At 44.4% G+C, this 17,615-nt stretch overlaps 2 protein-coding genes across 4 annotated transcripts in view; one reads left to right on the forward strand and one right to left on the reverse strand.

Moving 5' to 3' along the window:
• The window catches only part of ift27 (intraflagellar transport 27 homolog (Chlamydomonas)), a 31,234-nt gene extending 19,898 nt beyond the window's left edge, over nucleotides 1-11,336 (reverse strand). Inside the window, exons 1-7 of one of the 2 annotated variants that reach the window (XM_047333821.1) lie at nucleotides 11,170-11,336; nucleotides 10,459-10,538; nucleotides 4,235-4,294; nucleotides 3,798-3,857; nucleotides 3,542-3,659; nucleotides 2,575-2,684; nucleotides 2,328-2,473 (exon numbers count right to left, since the gene is read on the reverse strand). In XM_047333821.1, coding sequence (XP_047189777.1) covers nucleotides 2,369-2,473; nucleotides 2,575-2,684; nucleotides 3,542-3,659; nucleotides 3,798-3,857; nucleotides 4,235-4,294; nucleotides 10,459-10,538; nucleotides 11,170-11,203 — 567 coding nt within the window. In that variant the 5' untranslated portion in view covers nucleotides 11,204-11,336 and the 3' untranslated portion in view covers nucleotides 2,328-2,368. Of the gene's footprint in view, nucleotides 1-1,053; nucleotides 2,474-2,574; nucleotides 2,685-3,541; nucleotides 3,660-3,797; nucleotides 3,858-4,234; nucleotides 4,295-10,458; nucleotides 10,539-11,169 lie in introns of those variants that run through there. The other variant, XM_035637285.2, reaches the window with a different exon arrangement.
• A 1,301-nt stretch (nucleotides 11,337-12,637) lies between these two features.
• The window catches only part of LOC118312567 (synaptogyrin-1), a 16,876-nt gene continuing 11,898 nt past the window's right edge, over nucleotides 12,638-17,615 (forward strand). The window contains exon 1 of one of the 2 annotated variants that reach the window (XM_035637282.2): nucleotides 12,638-13,141. In XM_035637282.2, the coding sequence (XP_035493175.2) occupies nucleotides 13,040-13,141 (102 nt within the window). In that variant the 5' untranslated portion in view covers nucleotides 12,638-13,039. The remainder of the gene's footprint in view (nucleotides 13,142-17,615) is intronic. The other variant, XM_035637283.2, reaches the window with a different exon arrangement.

Below are 17,615 nucleotides of genomic sequence, written 5' to 3' on the forward strand. Positions count from 1 at the left end.
TGGTCCGAGAGGCAGCGGGAGAACGAGGGGCGCAGCTGGGGAGTGAACACCACAAGAGGAAAGAGAGGCAGAACTGTGGGTGGATTGGGATCGTCCTTCCTATCGTCTCCTCCTATCTACTATTCCTTGACCTCAGTGGAACACGTCGTGAGGTCAAGGTAAGCTGTGAAGGAGGATTAAAGTCATTAAACCACGTCATCACGCGATGGCGGATGTTATTGACATGCGATTTACGTGGTGAAACTACAAATTTCCGAAGATGGACGACAAAAAACGCAGCGGCTCCATCCATCATGTTTCAGAGTGTTTTTCCACCGTGTGACATCAGATGTAGATGATTCATATGTAACAGTAACTCACATGATGACGTGCGTCTCTTCTGGGTCATATTCATACTCTTCTACTTCTTCTTCGGATAGTCTACGTTTGTGCATGGCGCGTCACGTTAAATATCGCTGCCGCAAAGAATTGTGGGGCGTCTATTTTTCCTTTCCTTTCGTATAGGAAGGTCCAGTGTACCCTATGCTAAAGGAGATAGGAAAGGAAACACCTTTCCTAAGCATTTAGAGAATCTGAACAGGCTCTTACCATGGCTTCCGATGAAGGGAATTTAGGAAACTTCCTAAGCAAATTTGACAATTCGGCCGCACCCTAGAGACGGAAATGGAGAAGGACGAGTTTTGTTTTTTTAACAGGGAGAAACTGATAAAGACAAAGAGACAAAGAGAATGTGAGAAAGAAATGAGGAAAGAATCAGATAAGAAAGATGAGGCCAAGTGGCATTGGGATAAAAAGAGAAAACATATTTTTTTAAAAAGGGGGGGGGGGGACAAGATGTTGCTTTTATTTGATTGATTTTTTAAGTCCCATCTATAATCAGGGACAGCCTATCCATGCAGAGGCGAGCAGAGGAGGTAGAGACTCTGCTTCTTCCTCCACTTTGAGCTGGAGTGTCATTATAGTGGTTTTGGTAATGACCTCACTGTCACTGGGAAAGGTAACTTATCTGTGCACAGAGAGGGGACATGCAGATAAGAGGAAAAAACATGACTGTTCATAGGAAACCAACTTTATTCATTGGCATTATCGAAATATCGTTCCAAACAAACCATTCTCTCTGTGGTGCAAAACACCACCTAAAGCCCCAGTGTGTAATAAATGTAATTTTCTGGTGGCATCTGGTTGTAAAGTTGTAGCAACAGCAACCAACTGAGCACCCGATGGGGGACACTTTATGGTGGCGCACCGCTGAACTCATTTCCGGCAGCGCTAAAAATTCAGCACGATTGCAACGTATTCTGCACCGCTTTGTGCAACAACCGTATTCAACACGACGTAGCAAACATGGCGACTCACACGGAGGTCGGGTCCACCTCATGTAACAATATTTAACTCATTCAGAGTTGACGAGAAAACATTGGCTCTTTGTTGCAGGTGAATATGCATATATGAACACATAGTTGTGGACAATATATTCAATTTCTGTGAATAAGTTCTTCTTAATATTACACACTGTGGCTTTAAGTATATTACACATACTTGTTTTTGTGATCACGTTTTAATAATTACAACATTTGAGAATAGACAGTACATAAACATACCAGCCAGCAGCGAAACATAACGCCGCAGTAAACACGGCTGAACAACACAGGAAAGAGGAGCTGAAACATGTCGAGTGCATGAGCATACTGTATACAGAAGTGAATTTTTAAAAAAGGGGCCCGCTGGAATCTTTCAGATGGGCAAATGTATCAAAAACAGCTTTATTGAAATCAGGGGGTGTCATGCGTCAGTCGCTTTTCAATCCACAGCACTGCTGATGGATTGAATCTGTTCTGTGACGTGGTATTTCATGGAATTTCTACAGGATTAGACTCAGCAGAACCTGCGTTGCTGCTGGTCGCCATTTCTGAAATAAGTCTAAAAAAGTCTTGCTCAAGAAAACAGTGGAGGGCTGAAGAGTAAAGCCGGGGGGCAGGACTCATTGCTTGCCCCAATGAACCTTAATCGGTGCTTATTGCTGTTCCTATATTTGACCAATAGGTGATATGAGAAATGTGCCAGCGACAGCGATGCGCTGAGGTCTCCTGCCCCAAATATTGCACGACCCACTAAATGGAGACGGAATCACTCAAATGACTATTTAAACTCACAGAATAGGTAGCAATATAATCAATTCATGATCTCTTAACGTGGAAAAATTGTTTACAAGGAGGAACTATGTTTTGGGGTGGAAGGGTTTTTTTTAATGGGGCACTGCCCCATCTGCCCATATGGACGGGCCGCGCCTAGTGTGATCTATAAAGTTCTCAGAATGTAAATACTTGGTGTGTGTGTGTGTGTGTGTGTGTGCGAGTGGGAAGGGGGTCTAGCCTGGACTCAGGTTCTGGATGGTCTCCCGGCGCTCCTGATAGAGGGACTGAAAGGCCCGGGCCAAACTGAGCAGCGGTGCGTCGCAGTTCTCCATCGCCCTCTGCGAGAGACAAACGTGGACACGGTGATTAATAATGTATGCGATGTCACCGTTTTCACTCATTCACAAGAAAGGGCATTTTGGTATTGAAGTACACTCACAGCCGAGGTCTCGTGGTATTCCAAGCCCTGGCTCTGGGCCCATTCCTGGGCCACAGACGACTCTACCTCTCTTCTCGCGGACAGGTCTGACTTGTTGCCCACAAGGACGCCTGGAACAAAAACACATGTTTCAAACAAATGTGACCTGGAAAGCGTTTCCATCTATACCAGAAAAACATTAATCCGTAACCGTTTTGTAAGTATAAAGCAATGGCACTGGATCTTAGCCTTATAATGGATTAAACAATTTGGATGCTCTTAAATCTGTCAGGAAAAGCCATGCCTAAGTTTTGATTGGTCACTTCTTCTTTTTTTTTTTTACTTAAAATATTATTGAGTTTTTGCCAAATAAAAAGTACAAGGAATAAAAAGTGATACAAAGATGAAAAGGGGAAAGAAAGAAAAGAACCCAAAAAATAATTTGATATTAATTTGACATGCTTGTAAGATTGTACTTACATTTATTCTACTGTAAAGGATATACATTTATTTAAAAACGTCATTTTCCATTTGTCCTTGCAATTTACAAAAAGAGCTTCAGATGTTTCACCCACAACTTTCAACCACTCATCCGATTTGTTACTTCTATGAAACGGGAAAATTATCTGTTTTTTAAATTTATACACTGTAAAAATTGCCCAAATATTACCTTGATGGTCTCTAGTTATTAAAAATGCACAATGTTGTGTTATATATATTTTAAGTTTCCGCTCCACTGATCATTATCAGCCACAGAGTGCAGACATACAGCTATCACCCTTGTGTCGAACAACAAATTGCAGCATAAAAACACTGAAACTATGATTGAGATTATTTGAAATAGTGAATAACAAAGCATAACAATATATATTTTTTTAATTTCGTCAATTTTTTCAATTAAATCATTCAGGCTGTAGTCCAAGATATTACATAACTTTTCCAAAACACATACAAAAATCCACTTCATAATATTGCAAAAGACTTTTACCTGGAAGATGGAGACCCCGGCAGTGGGCTCGAACTCTCTCCATCCAGCGGCCGCAGTTGGCAAAAGACTGCTCGCTGGTCAGGTCAAAGACCAGGCACAGCAGCGACGGTTCACCCCACTATGGAAGCGATAACCAGGGGAAAGTTTGAATGGCATCATTTCACTTTTACCCTGTGTTTGTACTTTACACGTGGGGGATGTTGAGCCCCGGGTGGTGGAAATCCAATAGTTTCATGCAAATGGAGACAACTCTCACCATTTTCTCGCAGCCTTCCACTAAAGTCTCCTTCCCCGCGGAGTCAATGATGTAGAGCTCCTGGAGGGGGAAAGAGCAGAGTTATACGTGGAGTTTTAGTCACATTACATGTTTTTGAGCCTTCCTGTTTTACGTACGGCCAGTCATGTTCCTACTACAATGCCGCCCCCTATCACCTACTGAATACAGATGAGAAACTAACAATATTATGTCTGAGAAAACTTCTCTTTCACATCGAGCGATAGGCTCCATTTCTCCATCCGCCCACCTACGGTGATTTAGAATTCTGAATTCTTCGGAATAATAAAGAAGCTAAAAACCACGGCTGGTTTTGAAGATGGGCAACGTTCAGCATAATCTCAGCCTGTTCCCGACATGGCGGCTGGTAAAGTTTATGAGCAGTGTGGCGCAGGCAGGACGAAGAAGACTGGACTCACCACGCTGTCATTGGTCTCTGGGATGTTGACACACTTCAACAGCAGCTCCACTCCGGTTGTCTGCCGAGCAAACACAACCAGGACGTTACCATTTCATCATGTAATGTTAAGCTGAAAGACGTGTTGCTTTTTTCATTTTTCTTGCTTTTTTTCCCCCAACCAACAGCTAGCGGACCGTGAGGAAATATTCGCAGAATTTGACAAAAAAGTGTATTGCTCACTTGCCCCTTCAATATTATCTGAAAATCCTGCATTTTTAGCTTCATTTTCTTATGTGTACGTGTGTATTTTTGGGTTCATTATGGCCGTACCTGACAAAATACATTTAACCAGCTTGTGTGAAGAGAAGAGAAGCAAAGCCAAGCCAAGAGAAGAGAAGAGGAGTTTGGTTGCCACATTACCACTACACAGAGAAGAAAAAAAAAACTGTCTGTGATTTATCGTTTGTGTCAAAACATTGCTAATTAGCAGTTTGACTTGAAACAAAATTAATTGCCCTGACGATTAAATCCCGACCAAACCGTCCCTCCCGCGTCTCCAGTGCTTTTGGATCGCATTATTCTTAATGTCTCAATAAAGACAAAGGCATCACGAGACAATCAGCTCTTTCGCGCCTTGAGTCCGTCAGCGGAAACAGTTAAGACATTTTAGTTGATGGTTGTTCATTTGGCTGCGGTTGGTAAAAGACTGCTCATTTAGCAGAATATGGTAAACACACTGGTCGGCTGAGAACTAGCGACGGTTTTAGCTTCGGTCAAAGTGTCTAATGAAAGAGATTTGGGCGCATAAGTTGTTTGACGAGAAATCTTGTAGGAATCGATACAGGGCAATGGTGAAGTGAGAAGGATGCGAGTGTCAGCACCAATACTGAAGCTAGTGTCTCAAACAGAACTGATGAAAAGCATCAGAGGGGCGATGCATACCCTGCGTAGGCGCTGCACAAAAACCCTAATCCGGCAATTCTAACTTTTAAAAAAAACATTATAATAATGGCATTTTATAATGACGTCATTTATACCATACAATGATGGTGGATTGGTTAATCCAAATTAGCTGTTGGTCGTGTCCCCAATCTTACTGGTTGCAAATGGACATAGTCACCAACCCGAAGCCTGTATTTTCTGGAATCACCAGCAGAGGGCGACTCCGCTGGTTGTTTCTATAGAAGTCTATTAGAAAATAATTCTACTTCCCACTTGATTTATAACGTCAGTAAACATTTTCCTTAAGGAGTTTATGGTTCAATCTATAGTTTCAAGTCTTCTCCAAAACTGCATGATGTTCATTTTGGAAATTATGGTCTCATTTAGAGTAAAAAAGCACTGATACATTGGACCGTGGATACAGCGGAATTGACAGCTGGTACTGTCCAATCAATGCATGGTCCTGGGTGTAGGTGGGCGCCCAGTGGACTAGCCCTCAGTCAGACCAGACCCCCATTTCTACGTCTGGTTGCAATGAAAAAAGATGGCGCTGGTCAAGGGGTCAAAACTGCAGCTCACAAACCAACGGGTAAAGTCACAGGGGGTTGCCGCTTGATTACTGCACTATATAACGTGATTTTCTGACTTCATAGTGACATCAATGATGACGTCATTCCTACTATATGATCATAAATCATTTTCCAGTCTCCATAAGCTTTAGGTGGTGTCTATAGTCCTATAAGATGTGGAGATAACTCGAAAAATGCACAACATCATTTTCTGACTCCATTATGACATTTCAAAAATACATAACAGGCCCAGTTAACAGCTAATGCAGAGTGCAGTAGTTTGAGAGAGAGAGAGAGAGAGAGAGAGAGAGAGAGAGAGAGAGAGAGAGAGAGAGAGCAGTTTTTGGGAGACTAAAATGACCAGAGGCACTGTTCTCCCTTTTTTGTATGGTGTATATAATGTAGATGGCAAATTTGCTTTGGAGTCAGCCCCAGTGGCCATTCGTGTACGAGGAGCTGTTTGATGTTTTCGTCAAGTCCTGATGTAAAAGAAGAAAAAAATCTGCAGAGGTTGCAGGCATACAGCAAGTAGCTGAGTTTTTTTTTTCTTTTCTGAAAAGAATAAATAGCAAATAGAGATATAGAACGGAGATAGAACAGAGCGTAAAAAAGGAGAACGTAATAAATCTGGTCGCGTCACAGATGCACCTTCTTCACAAGGAATGAGATCTGAAGGAGTCCTAAGTGGACGGGATGGTTTTGCTGGGCTGCTGCCTTCAGCCACTGTACGCATCCACTCGGTATGAGATCAGTGGTGACCTTGAAGAGGCAAGTTGAGGATTCTTCACATCAGCAACAAACTCCAAATTGATCCGATCTCCTGAGCCCACACTAAAGTGAGCGTGCCAAACGGCAGAGACCAAAACCTCGGACAAAAACACACAAAAACACACTCACACACACGCACACACACGTCGAACCAACAGTCACCTGATTTCTTACACAGAAACAGGGATCCAGTGGCCTACACACACAAACACACACACAGATGCTGTGTTGGTCCCACTTTAGGAGCGGCCTAATGAGCTGGAGTGATGCATAGGAAGTCTCTCGCTGGAATGTCAATGAGGGGCCTATTAGCCACAAATAAGCTCCGAATATTGCTAACGGGCCGTCTGACATTTTCAAAGGAGGAACGTGAGCAGAATGGAAGACGGCCTCCGCCGTACCCTTCAAAACCAAAAGTTGAAGAACATCGGCGGGACAGACTGCGCCAGAAGTAACTCTCTCCACAGTTTCTTTTTTTCCCACAGTCACAACGGTAAGGACACGGGCGTTTGCCGTTTGCTGTTTTCCACCTGCAGGGAATTCTTACAGAGACGGTTCAACCTGATAGATTTAATATTGCTTAAAACTGCCACAGACAATTCACCTTGGATCCATGAGAGTGTTTTTCATAGTGGTGCAGGTTTGAACAAACAGCACGCAGACTATTTTGTCCTGTTCTCAAGGCCTTATCCTAGCTTGACCTTGAGGGCGGTGCGCTCAAAATCACAATAGTTTAGTTTCAATCTGTGGATTGAAATATGAGGCACCGAAGGGGAACGTAAGGGAGTGTCCAGGATGGAAAGGGATCACCCTAAAGACGGTAAATAAAGACGGAAATATACGATGGACGGGTGGAGCTGCCGACATCCGACCTCTGCAGCTCATTGGGAATGCAGCGGCCCGGTTGATCTTCAACCTACCTACAAGTTCTGCCCCCTGCACTGGCTTCCAGTGGGGCGACTCGAATCAGATTCAAGGCACTGGTACTTGCCTACCTCGCTGCGAATAGCTCAGGCCCTTCCTACATCCAGAACAGGGTCAAACCTTTACACTCCAGCCCGTCCACTCCACTCTGTTCTGCGACTCCCACACTGCGAGGGGCGGGCAGCCACCACTCAACTAAATCCCATCTGTTTGCTGTCCTGGTTCCTCAATGGTGGAATGAGCTCCCATTGACATCAAGACATCAGCCTGAAAAACACACCTGTTCAGACTGCATCGTACTCTCTGAATCATTAAAACAGAAAAAAAAAAATCCAAAATGGTGCACTTGAAGCCGTTTTGCCTATTCATTAAATTATCATGTGCCTGCGTGATTCTTGCACTTTTTTGGCAAAATATCTTTACTGTTGAAAGCACTTGTTGTCAGTCGCTTTGGACAAAAGCGTTGGCTAAATGAATCTAAGTGAGCAATACGTTAAAATGATTTTGACAAGCATAACGCAGGCTACAGGGCATCAAATAGGTGTGTTAACGGTTGCGTAGCAACAGCAGTGACTGTGAGCAGCACTTTCCCATGGGGTTTTTCGTTTTTTCTCCAGTGCACCCAGGTAATAAAGCAGCGGCTGGTGGACACAGGAACTTGATCTACAGATGCTCATTCTTAGATCCGCTGACCAGTTGATTCTGGTCATCCAAGAGGTCAAGGTGGAAGCAAAGAGGGGAGATCGTCCTTTGCCGTTGCAGCCCCCAAACTCTAACGAGTTGCCTCTGCACGTTAGAGTGGCCCCTTCACTTCTTCGGTTCTTCCCTGTCTTTCATCTGTAAAACTGGTCCTTGTGTTTTATCGTGTAGAGCTTTTGTTTTGTGTTGTTTGTTCTGGGGTTTTGGGGATATTGTTAACGTACAGCACTTTGGTCAACTGCTGTTGTTTTTAAATGTGCTCTATGAATAAATTTGATTTGATTCTAATCTGTGCGTGACGTCCCTTTGTCATATTTGTCCTGTTGTTTTTCGTCATCCTGCATGCTGTTCATTTTGTGTGTGTATTTCAGATGTGTTGACTGGTGTTCAGCAAGCGAGCGCGGATTTAAAAATGCGGCTTTACACTGCAGCGGCGCCTTTGCTGCTTTGTGTCGTATACTCTCCTAGTCCAACGTGAACGGACTCGCACAGCATCACAAAACAAGTGAGTATGTAGGTTCCAGGCAGTGTGGAGAAACTGAGCACTGTTGTTGTTGTGCGCTCGTTAAGTACCTGTTCTGGTGGCGTTCCAGAATCCCGCTGTATTAATTATCGACATTCCTGTCACCTCAGAACCCCCGATACAGCTGACACAGCAAGAGCTGAGCAAACACACACACACACACACACACACACACACACACTTGGCTCTTGTCCAGTATTGTACTCGCCAGCCATGTGCTGCGCCCTAACCAGCTGCAAGGCTTAAAGAGTGAACTCAGTAAACGTAACACGCAAAATAAATGCGCACAAGCTGCTCAAGTGCACGTATCGATTCTCATGAGCGAAAGCGTTCACGTGCGTACAGTCGTCAGCAGCAGCAGCAGCAGCAGCAGCAACAGCCCTCGAGACATCGACAGAGAGGAATCAGTGAACAGCCGTGACCTCATATATCACAGAGTCAGGTTAATGACACGGTTCCCCTCCCTCGTGCAGATTAGCATAAATAATGCAGATTAGCCTTCTGCGCATCAGCATTAATTGGGTACGTTATGCTGCCTTGCACTTCGGCAACTCCTTCGGCGAGACCTCCGCAAGGTCCTTGAGAAGCTTGAACGGGAGGGGTGGGGGGCAGCGTGATTTTTGGTGACCGATATCGATCTTGATGATTCACAGTTGATACGTAAATTATACCTTGGATAAACTAAAAGCCTTTGACCTCGAAGCAGATGACCTTAAATTCAATTGGATGTTACAATAATTGGCCCAATTCGATACATGTGATTAACTGTGAAACCTTGCTCCACAAGTTTTTTTTATTACTGTTTAACTGCACAGTTAAGCCATCAACTGAATACTGATGGTAAAACTACAGCAGCAGATTTTGCTGATCAACTCCGCTGTTGTAATCTCAGGGGCAGGTCTCAGTACATAACGACAAATGCTGCGGCACTTCATAGCACACGGATCAGGTGTGTTCCCAACATGCTGCATGAGCCAGAACTAAGCTTCATAGAGGAGTTGACCATGGAAAACATTAGTTAACCTGAATGTAAAAAAAATATTATATAAGCCTGTGTCCAGTCTTTACAACAGAGTACAGCTAAATCCCCCAAATTCCCTCAAAAAAACAGCTGTTTTACAACTGATTCTGACTCTTATGTTACGATGATGTGTGACGTGAATATATAACCAGTAGGGCTGCAACTAACAGTTATTTACATTATCCATAAATCTGTCGATTATTTTCTCGATAAATCGATTAGTTGTTTGGTCCATTAAATGTCATAATATGGATAAAAATAAATGAGCCCGATGTTTAATTTCTTTGACAAAAATATTTTTAGAAAAAGCTAATTTATCAGCTGTTTTTTGCTGGAGACAAAAAAACCACTCCCATCATTCAGACAATATTCGCTAACATTGTTTCATTTGCAAATATTAGTTTACCACAACTTTTTCTTTAGACTGGCGTGGAATAAAAATGGAAACTATATCAAGTAGGGTTGCAATCGATTAATCTGTGGATTATTTTCTCGATAAATCGATTAGTTGTTTGGTCCATACACCAAAGATATTCAGTTTACTTTCACAGGGGTGCAAAGAAACCAGAAAATATTCACATTTAAGAAGCTGAAATCAGAGAATTTTGATTTCCAGAAAAACTACTTGAACTGATTAATCAATGATCAAAATAGTTGCCTATTCATTTAGCAGTCCATTGCAAATCGATTAATCAACTAACTGTTGCAGGCCTAATAACCAGCATATCCAATTCCTTATATAACTGTATATGGTATTGCATGACCTTACATTACACCAGGGTGTTTAATGTTCTCACCATGCTGTAGTTCTTCTGGAAGAGAGTGCCCTCGCTGTGGAACATGTGTGACAGGGCACTTTTCCCCACTGCAGCATCTCCTACACACACACACAAGCACACACACACACACACACAGATTATTTCCTATCACTTGTGTTTACTATAAGCTTTGCCAAATAAAATTGATAATTGACCCTCTATCGTCAGTCTTGATAATACCGAGGGGAAGTGGTCGCAGAAATTATTTGTTGTTTTATTTATTAATTATTGTTATCATTTATTTTTCTTCTTCACATCATATTGTATTTGAATGCCTGAATTGTTAAGGGCAGGTCTTCATCTTAAACGTTTACACATTTCAGTAGGAGGTCTGATTGTTGTTTTCTCTTTACATAGCCAAGCTCTGTTTGTATTGTGTACGTTTTAAATAAAGTTTTTTTTTTTTTTTTTTTAAGAATCACAACATCTGAGCTGTTCGACGTGCAAACGGAGGAGATGGAGAAACGTGATGACACCTCACGTTACGTAAATAGATTTTGAATGTTCAGAAAAGCGTTCGACACTAATTATTCATCTCCGGTTCTAAGAAGTAGGAAGTGACCGTGAAGCTTGTTTGGTAGCAGACATGCTAGCTGTTAGCCTGGGACCCAAGCTAGTTAGCTTTAGCCCTTGCACCGCTAGCCTTAGTTAGCATAACGACTGACAATAAGTTTTTTTAAGAAACCTTACCGACGAGCAGACACCTCGCCCGCAGCTTCACCATGACAACGGACGACCTCCGGACGCCGGAAGTGAACTCTCTTGTTGCATTAACGGCGCCAAAGAAGCTCCTGTTCGCAGTTTGTGTCTCTAAAAATCTTCTTCCGTGTGCCTCGGCAACACGGACACAACGCGTCTCCTAGCGACCAGCCGCCGAGGCGTCTCATTGGTTAAACGTGCGAGGGACGTAGAGCGCCATTGGCTGCTGTTGATGACGCTTAAGAGCGCCTTCTTCCTGTGAGGTGGTTTTACCTCAGAGTTTGTCTGACAGGTTAAACCTTTATTCTTGATATCCAAAAATTGAAGCGCAGCTCTGAACTAAAATACAACTAATTTCAATGTTTGGTGAAGTTCGTCGGTCGGACACATTTATTAATAATAATCATCTGAAAGGCTGATTTATGAGACATAAGGACCCGCTCCTTCAAAAGCAAAACCCGGTGATACCACGAGAGGGCGGAATTTATTTCCTCAGCATCACAAATCACTTTTTTTTTAAATAGCTCAGACTTTGTGTGTGGTGTTTTAATATATAATCAGATAGTCTCTGCCGTTTTTGTACGTTAAAAAAAAATGGAATCTTTCCTTGGCACACCCGGAAGGCATAAGACGTCATATAACTGCCGTAGTGATTATCATACATCTTCTTTTAAGTCACTTTTAAAAACAAGTTTCTATAAACTTGCTTTTATATCGTCTTTTCATATCTTTTTTTAAATACAGATATGTGACCTGAAAAACGTATTACTGTTGGAATGCTGATTTTAATTGTCTGTGATTTGTATGTTTTTTGTGAAAGCACTTTGTGAAGCTGCTTCTGAAAGGTGCTATATCAATACAATTATTATTATTTTTTTGTTATTATTATTATTATTATTATTATTATTATTATAATTATTATTATATATCACATTGTGGCTAAATCGACTTGTTTTCCTGGTCTCCCTTTCACGCCTGTTAGTAAAGGGCGGGGGGTTAAAAGCCCTGCTGAGAAAATGGGAAAAGCGCGTGACTCAAACCTGTGAGCACTAAGCGCGTGGCCCTCCGTGAAGACGTGCGCGCACTCTCGTGTGTCCGTTAATTGTTAAGTGTGTGTGTTTGTGTGTTTTGACGGTGTGTGTGTGTGTGTGTGTGTGTGTATATGTCTCTGTGTGCGTGTATTTGTGTGCGCGTGCGTGCGTGAGCTCTCCGTCCGAGGCGTGACAACACAGGCGCGTTCACGTGTTCGCCACCGGCTCCTGTGCTTGCTGGGAGAGAGAGAGAGAGAGAGAGAGAGAGAGAGACACAGTGGAGAGAGAGAGAGAGAGAGAGAGACACAGTGGAGCGAGAGAGAGAGAGAGAGACACAGTGGAGCGAGAGAGAGAGAGAGAGACACACAGAGAGAGAGAGAGAGAGAGAGACACAGTGGAGAGAGAGAGAGAGAGAGAGAGAGAGAGACACAGTGGAGCGAGAGAGAGAGAGAGACACACACAGAGAGAGAGAGAGAGAGAGAGAGAGACGGGGGCGAGCATCATCATCTTCATCATCATCACAACAGTGGCGTACAGCTTCCTCCGCCCGGTCACCGAGGAGGACGACGACGGGGGAATCTAGAGGTTAGATTGAGAGGAGACGACCGGGAGTCGACCGGGGAGGCTGTGCGTCCGGGAGCCGAGCAGCGACGCAGCAGCGGCGGCAGAGGAACTGCTGGAGCTGGTGGTGGAGGCAGGAGGCTGATCCGGTGGAGTCGGTTGCCCGGTGCTCCACGCACGCACGCACACACACACACACACACACACACACACCCCGCGCCTCTGCACCACCAGAGAGGAGGAGGAGGAGGAGGACGAAGAGGAGGACCATGGAGGGGGTGCAGGCATACGGGGCCGGGAAAGCCGGAGGAGCCTTCGACCCCGTCACCTTCTTCCAGCAGCCTCAGACCATTCTGCGCATCGTGTCTTGGGTGAGTGAGGGAGGGAGGGACTGGTCCACAAATGGAGAAGAAAAACAACAACAACAACAACAACTAAATGACGTTAATGCTTGTGCATATATGATATGTGAAATGAAGACGTAAACTGCCTTTTCATTTCCTCATCGAGGCTGCAAAAAAGGGGCCCATTAAAAGGCTCCACGTCATAGTGGCAGATTAGAAATGATCAACACACCTCGTATTGCAATATGATATTTAACTCTTTCCTTCGTCTCACACAATATGTGCCATGTTAGATATGTTTATTTCTTGTTTTTTTTAACAAGATGCTTGTGGTTGAGTTTTCACATGAAGGCCTCAGAAAGGCCTGGTGTAGATAATCCACTAGTGTTTTTCCAAGGCACACGAAAAAGGTCTCAGCAGTTAACAACTACTTTCATAATTCCTGAATAAACCAGCGCCCCTCCAAGAAGGAGACGGCAACAGTCGCTGACCACTTGTTGGAAGACCGGTGTGAACAGATGGAAACAAAAGTCCGGAGAGTATTGGCCAGGCAAGACTGCCAAGTGGCGTTTGAACAGATTTATATGTTCGCAGGCCCACTCTTCGTTGGGCCAAGTAATACACAAGATGCATTTTAAAAGTATGAAATTGTTAAGGATTGTTAGGATTGCCGAGCTCAAAGCGCTGCCACACCGTGCCACTCCTCCTCCTGTGTTGCATGGATGTTACCGGATAAATAAATGAGCTTAAAGTTGAATTTCTTTGCCACAAATGTAAAAAAAATAACAAATAAAAGCTGGTTTAGCAGCTGTATCTTCATGGAGACAGAAAAAAAAATACTCCCATCACTCAGACGATATTTTCACCAACATTTTTTTATTTGCAAATATTAGTTTACCACAATTTTATTTTTAAGGCTGGCGTGGAATAAAATTGGAACTTTTGTCAAGTAGGGCCGCAATCGATTCATCTGTGGATTATTTGATAGTTGTTTGGTCCATAAAATGTCATCAAATTGTGAAAAATTTAAAGTTTGTGTTTCCCCAAAACCTCAAGATGATGTTTTAGTTTCGTCCACAAAGATAACAAAGATAATCAGTGCACCGTCGCAGAGGAGCAAAGAGACCAGAAAATATTCACATTTCAGAAGCTGAAATCTGAGAGTTTTGACTTGAAACGATGAATCGATTATCAAAATAGTTGGCGATTCATTTAGTAATCGATTATTAATGGATGAATCGATTGACCGTTGCAGCTCTGATATCAAGTCACGTCTAGAAACTTTTTTTCACCGGTTCCCTTTGTTTACACGTCTGTTCTCGTGTGTGTGTGTGTGTGCGTGTGTGTGTGTGTGTGTGTGTGTGTGTGTGTGTGTGTGCGTGTGTGTGTGTGTGTGCGTGTGTGTGTGTGTGAGTGCGTGTGTGTGTGTGTGTGTGTGTGCTTTGCGTTACCTGCGAAATGCACCAGGAAAACAACACACATCCTCTGTTTTCTCTTCGCGATCCCTCTAAATACAACGGCCGCGAGCACATTCCTTGAGTTCAATTGTTAAAATATTCAACGTCCCCCCATGTGCTCGTCTCCTCCCTTCGCGGCGGAAGGTCGATCTCCTATTCATAGCTCGGCGTCTGCGTCTGCGACGTCCTTAAATAAACGCCGAGAGCCTTTTGGAGTAGGCTGAATGGACGAAGCGGCAGGTGAGAACACGGGAAAAGCCTCGCCGGCGTGTTGACTGATGAAAACATGTGGTCAGAAGGTCTCGTCCACCTGCAGACGATAGTCGCCTGCTCATTATTAACGCAGGGGACATTTGTTTTTAGTGGTTCATGTAGTAGGAGGTTGCTTTTTTTTACCACGGATCTTTTTCTGTCCATTGTGACTCATTCGAAGGTTCGTCTGGTACGAAAACCTAAGAACACGTGACGTGTATCATTCACGTCTTATATCTGAAAGAAGTATCAACAACAATCAAATTTACAACAATATTCAAGCGGAGGAAAGAAACAAACGGCACATTTTAGAAGCTGAAACCATGTCTTCTTGCCCTAATGGCTCAAATGATCAGGGTCGCCATAAAACACAAAGTAGCACCACGGACCGCCGCAGCGCTTGTAGTTTCACACATATGCAAATGCGAACACGATGCCCCGCCCCCACTTAGGTGTCACTAGAGCGACAACACGTCTCCATAGTAACAGCCACAGCCCGAGCTGCGATGTTTTGTGTGATGGTGCTAATACTCAAGTGTGCCGTCGGTGTGTGTGTGTGTGTGTGTGTGTGTGTGTGTGTGTGTGTGTGTGTGTGTGTGTGTGTGTGTGTGTGTGTGTGTGTGTGTGTGTGTGTGTGTGTGTGTGTGTGTGAACCTCGTGTGTGGGATAGTTTTTCTAAGCGGAAAAAATAAAGCATTTTTGAATGTATTCATAGAATTAGACTAAACATGGTCAACCTGACTTATACGTCATATGGTTCTGCTTTTGATTTACACATGAGCGAACATTCATTTTGACGCCGCCCCAGGATTGACTTTGTTACCTGGGTCGCGTCATGATGCAACTCAACGTGTCGAGCTGTGCTTCTGTGTCTGACTCGGCTTACGCAGTATTTTTTTCACTTTCGGAAGTCGGCGTGCACCGACGCAGCGCTTTTCTGTCTCCTGGGTCGAATCTGCGGGTCAAAGTTCAACACGTAACTTTTGCTCAAAAGCAAAAAAAGGAAAACGATATTTAGTCGCATGTGTGTAAAAGTGTGTATTCACTCAAAGACCGCGTCTATGATCCGACACGATCCACCTGAATCCCTTTAGTTCATCTGCTGCGTCTTTCTCTCTCTTCCCACGAGGTTCTTGACATTTAACCGCGAGCCACATCGACGGAAGGGAAAAAAAGACCTTCCGCCCTTCTCTTCTTCCACCGAAAACGCTCCTACCTAAGTAACGTGGGTTTTAACATTTTGAATTCAGCCGTGACCACGGCGACGACCGGCGCCCACAGACGTCAGAGAGACTCTGTGATCGGCGTGTGGCTGTTTCAATGCCAGCAACACAGAGGCGCCGATCGCACTGCGGCACATTCTGTCGTCTCCGTGTGAAACAGTAACACACACGCACACACACACGCACGCACACACACACACACGCACGGTCAGAGTTTGCTCGTGTCCACCCGTCAGAATTCAGACACTGTTTTAAGGTGCATGCGTATGTGCAGCTCTGTGTGCCTGCAGGAGTCATGTTGTGATGAGCACGCGCTTCATATGTCGGGCAGATTTGAAATAAGCTCGACTGTACCTTTGCAATTAAAAATGTACGAATGAGCCTCGATTTAAATGGATTCCGGCATTTGACTTCTCCGTGTCAGTGATCACCTCCTTAAACATCTCAATTTTGACGCCTTTTCTGACACTTTTCATTTTTGCCGCAGACAAACGTTGGTTTAAAATGTCGGTTGTCGGCCTTTTAAATTAGTAAAAATCGTTATCGGCCCTGAAATAGCCTTATCGGTCGACCCCTAAATCAGACGAACGAACGAACGAACAAACAAACATCCCCAGGGCGAATCTCAGAGCGGTTGAACAATTGCTGTGTTCAAATCAGTCCAAACCGAGTCCGAGAGAAATAAACGAGGGGCTGTATCTGAAAATGGACGCAGTAGCCAGGAACGGAAAGTGAGGCCGAATGCGGAAGTGCCAGAAACCCGTATTCTCTGGAATGACCAGCAGAGGGCGACTCCACCCGTTGTTTCCGTAGAAGTCTGCGAGAAAGCGACTCTTACTTCTGCCTTGATTTGCAACGTCAGTGAGGAGTTTATGGTCCAAGCTCTAGTTTCAAGTCGTCTTCGATACAACATGATGTACATTTTGGAGTGAAACAGACGATAAGGCGCCGTGTGGGGGCGCAGCGCGATTGACAGCTAGCACCGTCCAATGGGGGCCAATAGGTCGCGGGCGGACGTGCAGTGGACGAGCTCTCCCGTCAGGCTCCGCCCCCCCGCTCCTCCAAATGTGGTTACTTCTGGGTTTAAAAAACCCAAAACAAGACGGCGCCGGCCATGGCGCTCATCTGGAGGCTTCGAAGCGGCAGCTCACGAGCCGAGGGGTGACGTGCACGACGCGTAACTGAATCCGCACCATCCCCATGTTGCGGTTCCACTCTCGCTTGATTCCGTTAAACTCGGCCTGACAAGATTGAGGAGGCGTCTTGTCGCCTCCTCAAAAAAAAAAGGCACATTGAGGAGTGTGTGTGAATTGGTGAGTGGGTAGAACAGAGTGTGGACGTGATGATGACGGCGTCGGTCTGTCTCGCCGTGTCGCCTCGGTGCTGCAGTGTCTCTCCTTGAATTGTACTCTGACCAGATCTCTCTCTCTTTCTCTTATTACATGAGCCGCTGCTGCCATGGTGACAGTAGCAATCAGGTATCCCCGGTCCAGGCCTGTGTGCTGCAGCAGACAATAAGCCCTCCCCCCCCCCCCACACACACACACACACACACACACACCAACACAC

This window comes from Scophthalmus maximus, chromosome 8 (assembly GCF_022379125.1).
Source record: "Scophthalmus maximus strain ysfricsl-2021 chromosome 8, ASM2237912v1, whole genome shotgun sequence".
In the NCBI taxonomy this organism is placed as follows: Eukaryota; Metazoa; Chordata; class Actinopteri; order Pleuronectiformes; family Scophthalmidae; genus Scophthalmus; species Scophthalmus maximus.